This window comes from Acinonyx jubatus, chromosome C1, assembly GCF_027475565.1.
Source record: "Acinonyx jubatus isolate Ajub_Pintada_27869175 chromosome C1, VMU_Ajub_asm_v1.0, whole genome shotgun sequence".
Taxonomy (NCBI): domain Eukaryota; kingdom Metazoa; phylum Chordata; class Mammalia; order Carnivora; family Felidae; genus Acinonyx; species Acinonyx jubatus.
In genome coordinates this window covers 19,472,282-19,489,388 of record NC_069381.1, presented here as the reverse complement: position 1 = coordinate 19,489,388, position 17,107 = coordinate 19,472,282, and the positions used below count along the sequence as shown (strand labels likewise).

Genomic DNA, 17,107 nt, shown 5'->3' with positions numbered 1-17,107 from the left:
GAGAGAGGGAGACACAGAATCGGAAACAGGCTCCAGGCTCCGAGCCATCAGCCCAGAGCCTGACGCGGGGCTCGAACTCACGGACCGCGAGATCGTGACCTGGCTGAAGTCCGACGCTTAACCGACTGCGCCACCCAGGCGCCCCTCAATTTTTTTTTTTTAAGAGAAGCATACTATAAACGCTGTTCTGCACCTTTTTTCCCTAACAGTTTGGAGATCACTTTACATCCCCTTAAGAGCTCTTCCTCATTCCTTTTTACCGCTGTATTATTATACTCGACACTCTTAGTTGATTCAACTATCCCCCACTGATGGACACTCAGGCTGCTTCCACTCTTTGTCCTTGCAGACAGTGCTGTATGAAAAGCCTTGTGCGTGTGCCATTTCATGTTTTTGAAGGAGGTTTTGAGATTCCATGAAATGGGATTGCGAGTAATTGTGAATAGAGTTCTGCTCGATGTTGCCAAATTTCCCTCCATAGGGGCAGTAGGATTTCATCCAGTCAGTTCTTAAGTCTTGACCTCAGTCTCTGCTGCTCAGGGCCTGTTCATCCTTGACCTCCCATAGACGAGGGGTGGCGGGGGGTGGTCACAATCAAGTCTGCATCCACTCTGCTGCATCTCAGAGGGTCTGGGAAGGCCAAGCACAGGACAGGGCAGGCTCAAATACCTACTTATGCCCTCCTACTCTTCCCCTTCCCTAGCTGGATCCTGTTTGATGAGAAGAACTTTGAAGGTGACCAGCACATTCTCTCCGAGGGCGAGTTTCCCACTCTCACAGCCATGGGCTGCCTAGCCTCCGGAGTCCTGGGCTCTCTCCAGAAGGTACCCCTGGTGAGTACCCTTGTCCAGTTCTGGGCAACCGCTGAGGCAGGGGATGCTGCTGGGGGAGTGTGGGCGCCGAGTCTGTCCTCACTGTCGGCTCGGCTGCTGGGGCTTGAATCCAGTCTTCCTCAGAACGACCCCAGCTTCCCCTGACCCCATGGCTTCAAAGTCAGTTCCACTTACTAGAGACTTATTGAGCACCCACTGTGACAGGTCTTGGGGACACTAACACAAACCAGACAGAGCCCTGATGTCAAGGAACCCATGACCACACTGACATAAAGATTACAATGCAGAGTGGTGTGTCCAGATGTAGAGGTGGTATGGGGACAGTAGGGACTAGTGCCTCTGGGGTGGGCAGGGGACGGCAGCCAGACTGCTGAGGTGGGGCTTCTGTGCAGGAAGGAGTGGAACAGAGAGCCATCTCTGCTGCGCGGTGGAAGACAGAAGGGTGGGACAAGGCAGTGGGGTTGCTGCTACAGTAAGCCAGAATAAACGATGATGTCCTGCACCAGGGAGGAGACGGAGGGAAGTGACACAGGCCATGTTAAGGAGTCAGAGTCTATAGGACCGGGTGGGCCTGCTGTTAGAGCACAGCAGACAGCTGACCACTGAGCCCCTACCAGGCTCTGGGCAGTGTTTCAAAGGCTTCCATGCACTAAGATGTTTAGTCCTCACCAAAGCCCGAAGAGGTTTGTTACTACCATCCGCTCCCTTTTCCACATGTGAAACTGAGGCACAGAGAGGTCATGCGACTTGCCCCAGGTCACACAGCTGGTAACAAGCAGAGCCAGGTTCTCCCAGAGGCAGCCCCGCTGCTGAGTCCAAGCTTTACAACTATGTGCTGGGCTCTGAACGCAGACAGACTGGATTCTGAAGCCCAGCTCGAGGGATTTGAGCAAGTGGTTTAATCTCCTCCAGACTCAGTTTCCCCTCTGTTAAGCAGGGATAATCAGAGCACCTACCTTATAAGGTTGTTGAGAAGTTATAACGAGGTCAGGTAAAACACTTAGCACAGAATCTGGTGTGTGGTAAGCCCCGAATATGTGAGAACTGCCATAATTACCCATATTATTATTATTACTGTTCTTAGAAGTACCATGGACTGGCACTAGGGGGAGGTTTGAGGGGACAGTAGGGGGCCCAGTCTGGTACATGCTGCATCTGAGAATCTGGGGGACACCCAGCTGGGGGTGTCCAGGAGCCCAGGACCCTGTGAGGCAGACCTCAGGAGGGAAGAGGGCCTGAAATACTGATCTGGGAATCGGAGTATCTGGAATTGGGGGCTGAGTCTGGCGCCGGGGCTCTCTCAGCCTCACCCCTTCTCCATACCCCTGGCCCCAGCACTTTTCAGAGCCCTCCATTTTTCTGTATGGACTGGAGTGTTTTGAAGGGAAGGAGATCGAGCTGGACAGGGAGGTCCGCAGCCTGCAAGCCGAGGGCTTCAACAACCACGTGCTGTCCGTGCGGATCAGGGGGGGCGTGTGAGTGTGTTGGGGGGGCATAAGGGCGGGGGCTGCTAGGGAGCGAGGGCTGGGTCTCTGGCCTCTTGCCCCTTCCCACCTCCCCTCCACTCCCCACCCCCATCCAGGAGGGAGGGAAAGGTTCAGGCTAAGGAGGGTCTTGGACCCCAGCCCAGGTTCTCCAGGACCCTCCTCTGCTCTGCAAACTGCCACTTCCCAGCCTCCCTCTCCTCCCTCGGGACCCTAACACCAGGCAGAGGAGTCTCAGCATGAGAGAAAAGGAGATGGAGAATGTTCTCTCATCTGTGCCTCCTCCTCTGTCTGTCTGTCTGTCTGTCTTCCTCTATGCATCTCTGGCACCTGCTGGACCCAGCTGGGTGCTGTGTGAGCACAGTGACTTCCGGGGACGCCAGTGGCTGGTGGGCAGCTGTGAGATCACCAACTGGCTGACTTACAGCGGGACGCAGAGGGTGGGTTCCCTCTACCCCATCAAGCAGGTGGGTAGCATGTCGGGTTGTGTGTTTCCCACATTTCCCAAACTCAGCCTTTGTGTATTTTTGTCACAGTTTTGCCACGTTGTCACTCCTCTTGAACCATTATCTACTTAACACTGTTCTCTAAACCAACTCACTTGTTTTTTACACTTTGTCCTTATCCTAAGGGCTGATAACCATAAAATCATGGGTTTGATGTGTATGTATGATTTTTCTTTAATTGACATGATAATAAACACAGTACCGTTGAATTTTTAGCAATAAGTTCATCCACTTAGGGTTAAAAATCACCTCACATACCAATCAGCAATAATAAGCAGGCCTCACTCTGGGAGACACTATCCACTCCTGAGTTTCTCCGTCTGTGAGCACGTGTCTGGACCTGTTTCTCATTTATGTGCATGTGCATTGAGGTGGAGGCATGGCTGTGGTGTGTGTGTGTGTGTGTGTGTGTGTGTGTGTGTGCAGGCGTGCACATGCCTGTCTGAGGATATTGCTGTGGCCGTGATATCATTTGTATCCATGTGTCTGTGCTTCGCAGGTGACACGGTTGGGTGTGAGGTGTGTATATGACCACACATGCCTGTTTTTGTGACACTGTTGAGACAGTATGAGGGTATTTGTGTGGCCCTTGTATTTACACTCTTAGGGCATCATTTCTAGAAGAAACGTTGGAAGTTGTCTCCAGCCCTCACATTTACAGTTGGGAAAATAAAGGTCCACAGAAGGAAACAAGGATTCGCTCTGTAATCTTGGGCAAGTACTGTACCTCCATGGACCTCAATGTCCTCATCTTTAAATATTAAAAAAGAATTTCTTAATGTTTATTTATTTTTGAGAAAGAGAGAGACAGAGTGCAAGCAGGGGAGGGGCAGAGAGAGAGGGAGACACAGAATCTGAAGCAGGCTCCAGGCTCTGAGCTGTCAGCACAGAGCCCGACGCGAGGATTAAACTCACGAACTGTGAGATCATGACCTGAGCCGAAGTCGGATGCTTAACCAACTGAGCCGCCCAGGCGCCCCTCAATTTCTTCATCTTTAAAAGAGGGATAACATAGGGGTGCCTGGCTGGCTCAGTTGGTAGAGCACATGACTCTTGATCTCAGGGTCGTGAGTTTGAGCCCCATGTTGGGTGTAGAGATTACTTACCAAAAAACTAAAAAAATAAAATCTGTTGAATAAAATAAAATGAGGGGGTGCCTGGGTGGCTTAGTCAGTTAAGCGTCTGATTTCGGCTCAGGTCATGATCTCACCACTTGTGAGTTCAAGCCCCGTGTCGGGCTCTGTGCTGACAGCTCAGAGCCTGGAGCCTGCTTTGGATTCTGTGTCTCCCTTTCTCTCTGCCCCTCCCTCGCTCATGCTCTGTGTCTCTCTCTCTCTCAAGAATAAATAAAACATTAAATTTTTTAAAATAAAATAAAATGAGGATGACATATATGATGGAATTTTCTGGAGGACTAAAGACAGACAGTGTTTATAAAACCCGCAGGATGGTACTTGAGTGGGTAGGCATTCCACACACGTTAGGTATGATTCTTCTGTTATTACCATCACCACTATTCAAGGCCGCCGGCCGATTTGTGGCAGAGCCTGGTCTGATGTGTGACAGCTGGATGCCCTCCCCACCATGGTACTTCTTCAGCATGGACACGTGTGTGTGTGTGTGTGTGTGTGTGTGTGAGTGTGTGTGTCTGTATTCCTGCATACATCCATCCTTTTAGCAAACATGGGGTGTGGGGTAGGCTGGGGGAGGGGCCTGCACATCAGTTAGGAAGCGTGTTTGCACGGCTGTGTGTATCTGTGTGTTTGTATCTGCCACAAACTTCTGTGCAACCGTGTGGACCTTGGGTGTTGCTGCCAGTGCGTCCCTCTGCACATGGCTGTGGGTGTTTGTGGACGCGGAGCCGTGTGGCCGTGGGTGTGCACCACAGATGTGCTCCCCGGTGCGTGGGTGTGAAAGAAAGGGTGGCTTAGAAGCAGGGCCCAGGAAGGGTTCAGGGCATGGAGGAGGGCTTGGGAGCTTGGGATCCTGGCGGGTCCAGAGTTGAGGGTGTCAGGGGCCCAGTGGGAGCATCCCTGCCCAGGGGTCCCTCGCTCAACCTCCCCTGCTCACCAGCGCCGGGCTTATTTCCGCCTCTGGAATACTGCACTGAGGGGATTCCTGGCCATGCCGGACCATGTGGAGGACATGAAGGCGGGCCGTGTGGTGGTCTCCCAGCCCCAAGAGGGAGGCAGCTTCATCTGGTACTATGAGGACGGGCTGCTCAAGAACCAGGTACGAGTTGAGGGGCGGAGACAGTGACCCCAGAGCCTCAGGCACTCAAAGGCCCATTTCCAGGGGAAATGCCAGCCTGCCCGTCAGAAGCAGGACCTGCCCTTGGGCCAGAGAGATAGAGAGATGCCAGGACACAGATGCCAGGACCCTGGGCAGGTAGAGGATGCAGGCGCCGCTTCCCTGGGCAGTTTGGGCTCTTCTCTGGGCCTCGGTTCCCCATCTGTAAAACGAGAGCGTTGAACCAGACCCTTCTAAGGGACCTGCCAGCTCTGATATCCTGGGGAGAACTTGGGTCCCATTTGTAATGACAGATTCATGGGGCGCCTGGGTGGCTCAGTCGGTTAAGCCTCCGACTTCGGCTCAGGTCACGATCTCACGGCTCGTGAGTTCGAGCCCCGCATCGGGCTCTGTGCCGACAACTCAGAGCCTGGAGCCTGCTTCAGATTCTGTGTCTCCCTCTCTCTGCCCCTCCCCCACTTGTGCGCGCGCGCGTGCGCGCGCTCTCTCTCTCTCTCAAGAATAAATAAACATTAAACAATAATAATAATGATGATAGATTCACTCCACAAACATCTCCCGAGCACCTACTATGTGCTAGGCCCTGTTCTAGGGGCCGGGAATACAGCAGTGAGAAGACGGAAATGACTCCTGCCCTCCCGAAGCATACATCGTGGCGGGGGGAGAGACAGAGACAATTTAAATGAGTCAAATATCTCTGTGCCTTGGGTGATGCGAAGCGCAGGAGAAAAAAGTAACTAGAGGAGACTAGGGAGTACCGGTAGCTGTGACAAGGCCGACTCGCCCCCAGAGGGTGGCATTTGAGGGAGCCATCTGTGTAGATGTGCGAAGGAAGAGTGTTCCAGGCAGAGGCAGCAACAAGTGGAAAGGCTCTTGGGAGGGAAGGTTACGGCGGTGCGCACCTTTGTAGGCCATCGAAGGGGTTTCGTCTTTTACTTACCCTCCATTTCATAGGTGACGAAACTAGAGCACAGAGAAGTTAAGTAACAAGCTGAAAGTCACACAGTCAATTAGTGTGTGAGAGCTTGTCCGATGTTAAATCCTGTGCGTTGGGAGTCAGCCATGAAAGTCTTCCTGGACGAGCTACTTTTTTTCCAGACCTTTGATGGTCTTTCACACCGAACCCTCACAACAGCCAGCACTCAGGGATTCCCATCCCCAAGGGAAACAAAACTCAGAAGAATTAAGAGATTGGCCGAGGGTCACAGTCCACGAGAGCCAGGATTCAAAGCTGGGCGTGTCAAGGGTGTCGGGCTGGAGGAGACCCTGTGGGGAGGAACAGTGCCTGATCACCTGCTGGGGCCTCAGGTGGCCCCTACCATGAGCCTGCAGGTGATTGGGCCCCCCAGCACGGGCTCCAAGGTGGTACTGTGGGCTGAGAGCCGCCTGCCCCGCCAGACGTGGAGCATCAGCGAATCGGGCCACATCTGCAGCGAGATGTTCGAAGGCCGGATCCTGGATGTGAAGGGTAAGGGGGCACATGTGCGGGAGAAGGCACCTGAGGCAGCTGCGGGCAGTGGAGTCCTCAGCAATCTCTGACCATCTTCCCCATCTCTTACCCCTTCCCACAGGCGGCCGGGGCTATGACCGGGACCACGCAGTGCTGTGGGAGGTGGCCAAGGACCGGGCGTCCCAGATCTGGACAGTCCATGTGCTCTGACCACCCCCACCTCCCAGCCCTGGAGGCTTTCCCTGGGATGAAATGTTTTTATAGGTTTTTTTGTCGTTGTTGTAACATGAGCTATTTTCTAATATGCTCCCAGGTATCCTCATCTTTGTGCACCTCGATATTTGGGGCTGGGGTGCGGAATTGTTCACCTGCCTTCTTTGCCCCGTACTCGCCCTACTTTTCTCCCAGCTCAGGTTCTAGGGCTCAGGTGTAAGGCCTCCCTCTGCCACCAGAGGGAGCCCTGGGCCCAGACTAACTGTGAGTGTGGTCTTTAAAGCTGTCTATCCCCCCTCAATTGATGGGTTCCAAGAGCCTGCTCTGAGACCAGTCTGGCGCTGAGCTGTGGGGCACAAACACGGGCCAAGCCCCTTGGTACCTGCCCTCAGAGAACTCACAGTCCAGTGGCAGATTTTGACAGGTAGGGTGATACACTGAGTGATAAGAACGGAAGTAGAAGGATGCACCGGGGAGGAACCTGAACCACTTAGGGGCACAGGGCAGGCCGCTCGGAGGAAGGGATGCTCCTTCCTGAGGTGTGGAGAATGGGAAGGAGTCAGCCAGGCTAGGGGGTGGTACAGGGAGAGTGTTCTAGGGAGGCAGACAGTGTGATGGGGTCACAGTGGGCCAGGCAGGGGAAGTGAGTGGGAGACACAACATTCGCCTTGCCCACCAGCACTCCTCTTAATTTCCCCCCGCTCCGGTCTCAAGGCCTAGAGGTCTGGCCTCTCAGTCAAAGAAGCTAGGACAGGGGGTCTGAGTTCTTAACCCAGCCCAGAGAGGGCAGGACCTAGAAGAACAGCCCCCTCCATCACCCAATTGAGCCAGCACTTCCCGGTCCCTTGGCCAAGGTCTTCTAGGAAGAGGCAGAAACGGTCAAGGCCCTTGGGGGCTTCTCTGGGTCTCCCTTCCCTCCTCATAGCTCCCAGTACCACCACCGCAGACACAGGAGGGTAGAAGTGGTTAGAGCAGTTGTGCGTCCTTCCTGCCTTCCCAGCCTGGGGTCGGCGGGGAGGAAGTGGGCGGCCTCCTCTTCATCCTTCTCAGCACCCCTGCTGGACCAACATCCAGTATCCGGTGAGGACAGGAGGGTGACTGTGGGGCTGAGCCCTTGCAGCTGGGGACGTCCAGGGATGGGGTTGGGGCTTCCTCTGGGACCATCGTGCCCAAACACCCAGGGATGGGTGAAGCAGGTGCAATTAAAGAGGTTGGTGAGGGTGGCAGGCTCTGGGCCATGTCCCTGCGCAGGGATCCTAAGGGGAGAGGCCAAGGCACTGGGACTTCAAGGCAGGAACGCTGGGGTCAGCGCCCTCTGGTGCTACCTCTCCTCCTTCCCCTGCATGAGAAGGTCCTTGGTGCTACCGCCAACCTGGCTCTTGGGGCCCAGTGACGTCCAGTGACCACACACGGGACCCCACTCCAAGTACAGGACAACTTTATTGACCTCCAGCTGGGTGGTACTTGCCCCCTGCACATCAGTACCTCCTGGTGTTGGTCATGCCTCCAAGGCACTACCTGTCAATTCCCACAACCTGGTCATCTCTGGCACCAACCCCTCCCAGGGGCTGGGTGGGAGGAGCTTCTCTTGCTAGAGATGATGGCAGCCGAGCGATGGTCTCAGGGGGCACGGGGCTAGGGCTGAGGCATGTCACCTCAGCTGAGGTAGAAGAACTGGACGAGGATGTTGGCCAGGAAGAGAAGGACACTGCCGCCGCTCAGGCTGCTGAGGGGCGGGGTCGCACTCTTGGGTTTCTTGGTGGTGGTGGCGGCGGTGGTGGTGTTTCCCAGGACTCCGGTCTGTATCTGCAAAAGAAGAAGTAGGACGAGCTCGGGGCACTTACAAAGCTCATGTTATCTAGAGACCTAGTTCCCCTACCCTGATACCATAGTTCTCAATTCTCTGTCCCTCATGACCACGACTTCTGCCGCAAGGCCCTGCAAGGACAGTTGGTTGCTTCCTGCCATGACACAGCCAAGGTGAAAGGGGGTTCCTCCTCCCCTTACCACGGGACCTTCCTTTCACCTCCGCTAAGCCACCAGCTCCTCCAGGGCATGGGGGATGGGAACCTGTGGTCTAGGCGCCTGACCTGACTAGCTGGGCTAGGGTCTGAGACTCTGAGCCTGTTTCCTCGTCTTCTGAATGAGCCCATCATATAGTCTTGAGGTCCTGTGTCCCACGGCCGGGCGGGGAGAAGGTACCTGGCAACGGGTGGGTGGGTGCGGAGGTGGGGAATGTGTGACCTCTTGCTGGAGGAAAGCACCAGATGGTTGATCAAACTGTTCTCAGTGCTTGATCAGGCTGCAACTAAAGCTGCTCTTGATGGAGATTAAGCTGTTTTTGATGGTGATCAAGCTGTTCTTGATGCTTGATCAAGCTGTTCTTGATCAAGAACTTGATGGCTCTGGTCTCCTACCAGGACTAGTGCCCTCAGGGCACATGGGATACTGTGAAAGCTGCCTCCTGGAATAGCAGCTGAGTCTGAGTCTGCGGCTGTTTCTGGAGGGGATTTCCTTCTTCTTTGCATTCCCAGACACACTGGCTTCTCTCCCTGGGGGGATCCCTGCTATCTCCACGACCAGGTCTGGCTCCACCTGAACATGTCTTGGCCCCTTCCCAACAGGGCCACTTCCCCAGCTCCCCGCGGATTGATGCCTTCCTCACTCAGAGATGCTTCAGCCCTTATCCCACAACACCCCCTGGCGTGCCTCAGTGTGCCTGGTGCCCTGTGAATGCTCCCCAGCCTCAGGTCCAGGATTCTGCCCAGAGACAGACCTCAAGCAGTCTGACCCCAGCCAGAAGGGCTGGAATGCTGGGACCAGGCCCCTGAGTCCTCGGTTCCCCTGCTGGAGCCTGTGTTCCCATGCAAGAAGGCTCAGTGCCGGGAAGCCTGTATTTCCTCCCTCCCATGCCAGGCAGGTCTGGAGAATCCTGGGTGGTGGTGCCAGGGGCTCCCAGGGTCTGTTCTTACCTGAATCATAACCAGGAGACTGATGGTGAGTAGGAGGAAGAGGAAGCCCTTCATCTTGGGGGAATCTTGGTGGCTCTCTTGGTAGCAGCTTTTAGAGATGAAGGCAGGGTTGTCTGCAGGCTGCTTGGCTTGGCTGCTTTTGAACCAGGAGGCAGGGGAGGCGGGGTAGAAGCGGGAAGAAGGAGGGCCCAGGGGTGGGGGTGCTGCTTCCTTTTTACAGAATTCAGGATTGAGTACACCAGGCCCTAGATTCTTAAGGCCCCCTGTAGATGGTGGGTTCTGGATGGGAACCGAGGCCAGTCTGGGGACGGAGGTGGGCAAAACAATGCAGCAGCTGCGGAGACAGTAAGCAGGGCTCTGGGCCTGGAGTCATGCAGAGTGGGCACGGAATCTTGGTTTAATCGCCTATCAACCCTGAGACCCTGGGCCAGAAACTGTCCCTCTCTGACTTTTAACACAAGAGCTGCCAGGGATTAAATGCAATGTAATTAAGACCAGAGCAGGGGAGGGGAGCGGATTTAAGACCTAGAATTTTGTAATTTGGATACAGAAAATAGCAGATCGGTTGTTTGTACTGTCGACCTTAAAACATTTCTTTGATCAGCAAAAATGGGTTTATTCAGGAAGAGCAGAGAAGTGCAATTTGGGATAAGCAAGCGACACCCAAAACCAGAAGATAGATAAACAAAAGAGAGAAACTTTATTTAAAACAGAAGGAGGAGGAAGTTGGGAGGGGTTGTTTTGAACAAAAGTGCCTGCAAGTCCAGAGTCATGATGATTTCTCATTGGCTGAGTTGCTGGGTAGTCAGTTTCTTTTAGGAGTTTGCCGTGTACAGCTTTTCCTGTTGGGGTCTGTAAACTGACAGTTCTTTCTGTCATTGAGGTTGAGTGGTATGGCAGGAGAGCTCCCCCTTCTAGCCTCTTTGACTCCATTTTACTGAGGTTTCCTTTTATATCCACATTTCCTTCTTCTGATCAAGAACTTTCTTGAGAAGCATCTCTGATCAAGAGTCAGGTTTTCCTAATTCAGTGGCCTTTTGTCCCTCAGTGCCAGGAAGTGCCTTTCCTGGGTGTCATGTCCCAATCCGAGGGCAATTGTACAGGCTGGAAACTCACATTTGAGTGAGAAGGAGGGGAATCAGGAGAATTCTCAGGCATTTCCCAGCTAGAGTCCATAGTTATCAAGGATGTAGTATTGGAGATCATCTCTTTATTGGGTACATTATTTTACAAAGGTTTGACAGGCAACAAGCATAGAAACAAAAGTAACACGACAGGGGTGCCTGGGTGGCTTAGTCAGTTAAGCATCCAACTCTTGATTTCAGCTCAGGTCATGATCTCACGGTTCATGAGTTCGAGCCCCACATTGAGCTCTGTGCTGACAGAGCCTGTTTGGGATCCTCTCTCTCTCTCTCTCTCTCCCTCTGCCCCTCCCCCACTCATGCACACACACACACACACACACACACACACACACACTCTCTCTCTCTCTCTCTCTCTCTCTCTCTCAAAAGAAATAAACTTAAAAAAAAAAAAGGTAACACTACAATTCCAAATCGTATGGTGGTTCCAAACCAGGAGGACCCTTGCTCTGAAAGTAGCCAACTGAAAATATTGGCACGTATTCCAACTTAGGGGAGAAAAGTTCTCCCTGTGGAGGCAAAACCCCAAGTCCCGTATGCCTCCTGGAAATGCCTGCTTAACTTGGCCACAAAAGCAGAACAGTGAATACTCTGCAAGAGCCCATTGAAAGAATTAACTGATTTGCAAAGATACAGTGCAGGTGTGAACATAAAGCTCCAGTTGGTGAACTTTTTGCAAAACAGCAAAACTTCAAATGTGTTTTTTGTTTTAATTTTTTTTAACGTTTATTTATTATTGAGAGAGAGAGACCGAGCAGGGGCAGAAAGACGGGGAGACACAGAATCCAAAGCAGGCTCCAGGCTCTGAGCTGTCAGCACAGAGCCTGATGCGGGGCTTGACTCACAAACCGTGAGGTCATGACCTGAGCCAAAGCCAGACACTTAACTGAGCCACCCAGGCGTCCCTCAGTGTGTGTGTGTGTGTGTGTTTTAAATGTCTATTTACTTTTGAGAGAGTGAGTGGGGAAGGTGCAGAAAGAGAGGGGGACAGAGGATCCAAAGTGGGCTCCATGCTGACAGCAGAGGGCCTGATGCTGGGCTCACGAACTGTGAGATCATGACCTGAGCCAAAGTCGGATCCTTAACCGACTGGGCCACCCAAGCGCCCCCTACCAAAGTGTGGTTACTTTTAATGGAAGCAATTAGGCCTTTGCAATATTGAGGTATATCTCCTTCTATTAAATGTGGGTCAAAGGAGGCAGGGGCCAAGTGCATTGGATGTCCTGTGACTATCCAGGGGGTGGATCTGAGATTTAGAAGGAACAATGGCAATGTGTCAGGCCAAGGTATTTGGAGGGTTTCTACAATCTTTGCCAGTTGAGGTTTATTAGTGCCATATTCAACTGGCCCTGAGGGTGGAGGCACAATTGTGTGGGGCTCGAACTCATGAGCTGTGAGATCATGACCTGAGTTGAAGTTGGACGCTTAACCAACTGAGCCACCCAGGCGCCCCTTAATGGTCTTTCTTTTAGGTGACTCATCTAGGGTACAAGTGAGGTGGTTTGCCAACTCAGTTAAATCTGGAGTAGACATAGTTTCCCATTCCATCCTGGTCCTTTTAACTAAAAGAGAAAGATCCTGGCTTAGCCCATTAATAAATTTGAAGGTCTCCCCAAGAGAATCTAACATCTAAAGGAAGACCAGAATTTTCTTTGGAAACAATCTGAAGTTAATTTTAACAGTCATGAACAGGTTCATCAGATTTTTGTGTGCAAGCCTGAATTTTGTTCCCATGACAGGTTTAGGAAAAACTGTTGCAATTGCTCGGTTGAACTTTTTGGCAAGTGTTCCAGCATTTTGCCATGAGTTAGGGGCTTGTTTTTTAAAATCCTGTTCATGATGTTCCCATCAGGCAAGCTTTATCCAAGGTTTGGCTTGGTCCTCACCAACAAATCTGAGAAACTGGTCTGGTGAATTTGAATAGCTAGTAATTCTTCAACAATCCTGTGAGGGTCTTCAGTCAGTTTCATAGGAAACTCTTTAGCTATGACTCACAATTCAGCCTTCATCCAGGGAACAGAAGACTTTTGGGGGTAATTGAATCCTCAGAAGACTTTCTTTTTATTATTTTTTTTAAAATCCTCAGATGACTTGACTTTAAAGGGGTCATGTGTCTGGAAACAAAGAAAAGGGGAGAGGGAAAAGAGAGGCCTCATAAGCCCTTTGTCTTTAATTTTTTGCCTTGGTCTAGAAATTGTATTTTGCCGAAAGGCGATTTTAGATTCCTGATAACATTTGGAAGCTTTAAAACATCAAAAGAGGCATCCCATTCAGTTTTGACAATTTTAGATCCACGGTTGTTCAATTCAGTTTTGAGAAAAGTAAGTTTGAAGATATCGAAAGTTCCCCATAATGAGCATTCATGTTCTAAATTTTGGTTAAGTGATCCATTTAGTTAGAAATGCACATGAAATTTTTAAACATAATTTTTAAACATAAAACCAGCTGGTGTGCCAGAAAGGAGGGACACATTCTCAAAGCATTTTGGTTCCTGGGATCTCATTTGATACAGGTTTTTCTAGAGGGGAAAAAATATATATCCTAAACAGTCTAGTTCCAATGGGAATAGTTTCAAAAAGCAGTCAAACCAAAACCCAAACAAGTACTCTAAGAAAGGACAAATCCTTAAAACAGATCCTGAATAAAGCCTAGAGAGCTTAAAACACACTAATGAGTGGAGCTTGAAATCCAACAGTTACCTGCAAGCTCCAGTGTCAGTGAGAAAGCAGTGAGCTCAATGGTCCTGGTAGGTACTAGCACCTGTTTGCTCACCAGCCTCAGAGTTGTTGAGGCGGTGGGGTGGGGTGGGGAGGGGATAGGGTCATCTCTGGATCCCACTTCTGACACCAAGTAATGTCAACCTTGAAATAAAACTATCAGTTATTCGGGGCGCCTGGGTGGCGCAGTCGGTTGAGCGTCCGACTTCAGCCAGGTCACGATCTCGCGGTCCGTGAGTTCGAGCCCCCCTGTCAGGCTCTGGGCTGATGGCTCAGAGCCTGGAGCCTGTTTCCGATTCTGTGTCTCCCTCTCTCTCAGCCCCTCCCCCGTTCATGCTCTGTCTCTCTCTGTCCCAAAAATAAATAAACGTTGAAAAGAAAAATAAAAAAAAAAAACAAAAAAAACCTATCAGTTATTCTACTAGCAAAAATGGGTTTATTTGGGATACTAGAGAATTACATTTTAGGACAAGCAACCTACAGCAAATACCATAGGCTAGTCCAACAAGCAAAGAAGAGAAATGTTATTTTATGAAGAAGGAGGAAGTTGGGTAGAGTTGTTTTGAACAAAAGTCCAATAGAGAAAAGCATGAGATCAAGGTGATGACAGTTTCTCATTGGCTGAGTTGCTAGTTCACTTCTTGTAGGAGATGCAATGTACATCTCTTCCTGTTGAGGCTATAATTCATGGTTCTTTCATACTGACAATTCTTCTGTTGGGGTCCATAATTGACAATTCTTCCTGGAATTGGCCTTGAGTGAGATGGCATGAGAGCTCCCCCTTCTGGCCTCCCGACCCATTTTAATGAGGCTTCCCTTTATTAATTTTCACAGTATCAATCTAGGATGGATGGGAGGAGGGCTAGTTGAGGGACAAGCAGGTGACTAAAACTGTAGCAGAAGGGATTCCGGGTAGGGATGGCCATGAAGTTCCAGCATGGGGTGGAGAATGAGATAAATCACAAAACTGCTTAGATTGTGCTCTATTCTATTTTTTTTTAATTTTTATTTGTAATGTTTATTTATTTTTGAGAGAGAGAGAGCACGCGAGCTTGAGTGGGGGAGGGGCACAGAGAGGGGTAGATACAGAATTCGAAGCAGGCTCCAGGCTCTGAGCTGTCAGCACAGAGCCTGAAGTGGGGCTTGAACCTACGAACCACGAGATCATGACCTGAGCTGAAGTCTGGCACTTAACCGACTGAGCCACCCAGGTGCACTGGTGCTCTATTCTTTATGCATTCTCTTACTTTATTCTTTCAGTGGGGCTCTACAATAGGTTTTATAAATATCCCCATTTTCTGATGAAGAAACTGAGACTTAGATATTAAGTGACCTGTACAACGTGGCAAATGGTGGAGCCAACCCCATTTGAACTTGAATACCACAGCCATGTATGTAACCTCTGGGGCTTCCCCAGAAGTTACTGTTTAAGTCTTGATTTCCCGCCCCTCTCCCTCCTAGAGGACTCAGTGGTTGACTCAAGCCCAGCCATAGCCTCACCCACTCACCCTTCCTTAGTCTATTTTGTGCCGTATTTGCATGGCAGGTAGTAAAAGAAAACCCCTTTCACTTCCCTTCTGTGGTTTTAAGCCTCATGTTGCAAGCCTTAGAAAAACCTGAGTGGGCCTTAGGGGCCTCTAACCCTGGCTAAAAAGAAAGAAAAAAGAACTGAGAGTGGAGACCCCTGGGAGAAAGCCAGGAAAGGGAGGGAGCAGGAGTCTTGAGGCCCCAGGGGGGAGGGGGGTCCGGAGGGAAGTGGGAGGAGCTCTCAACTACCCATCACTGGAGTCTGAGCCTTGGGAGGAAGAGGGAGGGGGTTGCAGCACATATTACAATATGGTCTGTCCTGCATCCTTCATCCCCACTGAGAGAGGGGTGTGATCCAATAACACCACAGAGCACTCTAAGGTAAATCTTCCTCAATCCGCCCATCCATCCACCCATCTGCCTATCCATCCATCTCAGGCAATATATTGACACCTACCGTGTGGCAGGCAAGATGAATGAGTGAGGGTCCCTTCAGGTGAGGACTTCATAGAGGGAGACAAATACCGTAATAATCACAAAACTGAACAGGAAATGCTGTAACAGCAGCAGGACTATTAGAATGCACAGTGTGATTCTGGTTGGGAGGAATGGGGGTATTCATGGAGGAGGGGACACTGGAGCTAGTTCTTGAAAGATCAAGGTGGGTTTTCCCAGGGGAAAAAGGCAAAAGTATATGTTCTCATTGAACACAGGACAGAGCATGATAGTTTCTGGAACACTGAGAAGGGTGGAGGGCAGAACTCATAATCTGAAGGCCCTTTAAATGCCAGGCTAAACTAGAGATGGTGGGTGCTTGACTCAAGGCAGCCTTGATATGGGTGGGGGAGAGGGGAAGTTGGGAGAGATGGCCAGGGTTTTATTCAGAAGGAATGTATGGACTCGGAGGATTTCTCTCTCCTTTATTATTTACTTTTCCCTCCTCAGCTGCTAGGACCCAATAAACTCTTTAACCCCAAAGGAGTCATAATTGATAAGGGTCTTTCAGGAAATGATCTAAAAGCAAAGAGGACTCTGTCCATTCTCAAGAAGAGAGACTTCCACCACCATCTAATGCCAAGTCTGGGGTCTACTTCCTCATCTTACAGGTGGGAAAATAGGCCCAGAGACAACCTTGTTCTGGGCCTCCTTCCTGTCAGTCCAGGATCTGTCCACTGTTGTCAAATAGTGAACACCCACCCCGGGACAGAATGAAGAAGAGGCCGAGTGGCCCCCACCCCAGAAGTCCAGAGGGAATCCTTGGAAGCCAGACAGAATGGCCTCCAATATCCTCTCACACCTAAGTCTTATATGAGCCTGGAGACCTCGGAAAGATTTCCAGAACCATCCAAGGTGAGGGATAGTGAATTCTAAGTCCAAAAAATAACTATGAGGTGAGCTTAGACTCCCTTGTTTTGTTTTCCTAACTTTGTTTCTAGAAAGCAACTTTTTAAAATCAGGAATGTGACAACGGTATGAGATTTCATTTGCACAAGAATCCTATAAGGTGGGTTCTGTTAGTATCTCTATTTTACAGATATGGAAACTGAGGTTCAGTGAAGTAGCTTGAGCAGGAACAGCCAGCTAGCAAGTGACAGAGCTCAGCTTTATAGACTTGATAAGTTATGCTGGCCCATAATATATCCTCGATAAATGATGGCTATAATTATTTGCAAGTTTCTATGTGAAATGTATACTTGTTTTATAATAAGGCTCTTACTTGTTGCAATAAATGTTTTTTAAAAGACTAATAAACTGGCCTACTGGGGCAGAGGGCTCCCACCTCTCTCACAAGAAAGAGATATTTACTGAGTGTCTGCTGTTCCAGGATCTCAGGCTGGGCTTCAGGCTCTGGGTAGGAGGGAGTTATGTGGTAAATCCTGATGCCAGGGTAAATGCCAGTTCATGCTCCCCAGTCTTGTTGAGGTGGGAGGCAGTAGACAGACCACAGCAGTCTCATGAGGCCAGAACCCCTTCCCTCTGACTTCCCCATGCTTTGGTCCTTGCTTACCTTCA

At 50.7% G+C, this 17,107-nt stretch overlaps 1 protein-coding gene across 1 annotated transcript in view; it reads left to right on the top strand.

The window, feature by feature from the left end:
- Nucleotides 1-6,830, top strand: part of CRYBG2 (crystallin beta-gamma domain containing 2) — a 29,818-nt gene extending 22,988 nt beyond the window's left edge. Inside the window, exons 17-22 of the mRNA XM_027059984.2 lie at nt 704-833; nt 2,169-2,308; nt 2,661-2,784; nt 4,897-5,055; nt 6,382-6,541; nt 6,645-6,830. Coding sequence (XP_026915785.2) covers nt 704-833; nt 2,169-2,308; nt 2,661-2,784; nt 4,897-5,055; nt 6,382-6,541; nt 6,645-6,733 — 802 coding nt within the window. The 3' untranslated portion in view covers nt 6,734-6,830. The remainder of the gene's footprint in view (nt 1-703; nt 834-2,168; nt 2,309-2,660; nt 2,785-4,896; nt 5,056-6,381; nt 6,542-6,644) is intronic.
- Nucleotides 6,831-17,107: the final 10,277 nt, after the last annotated feature.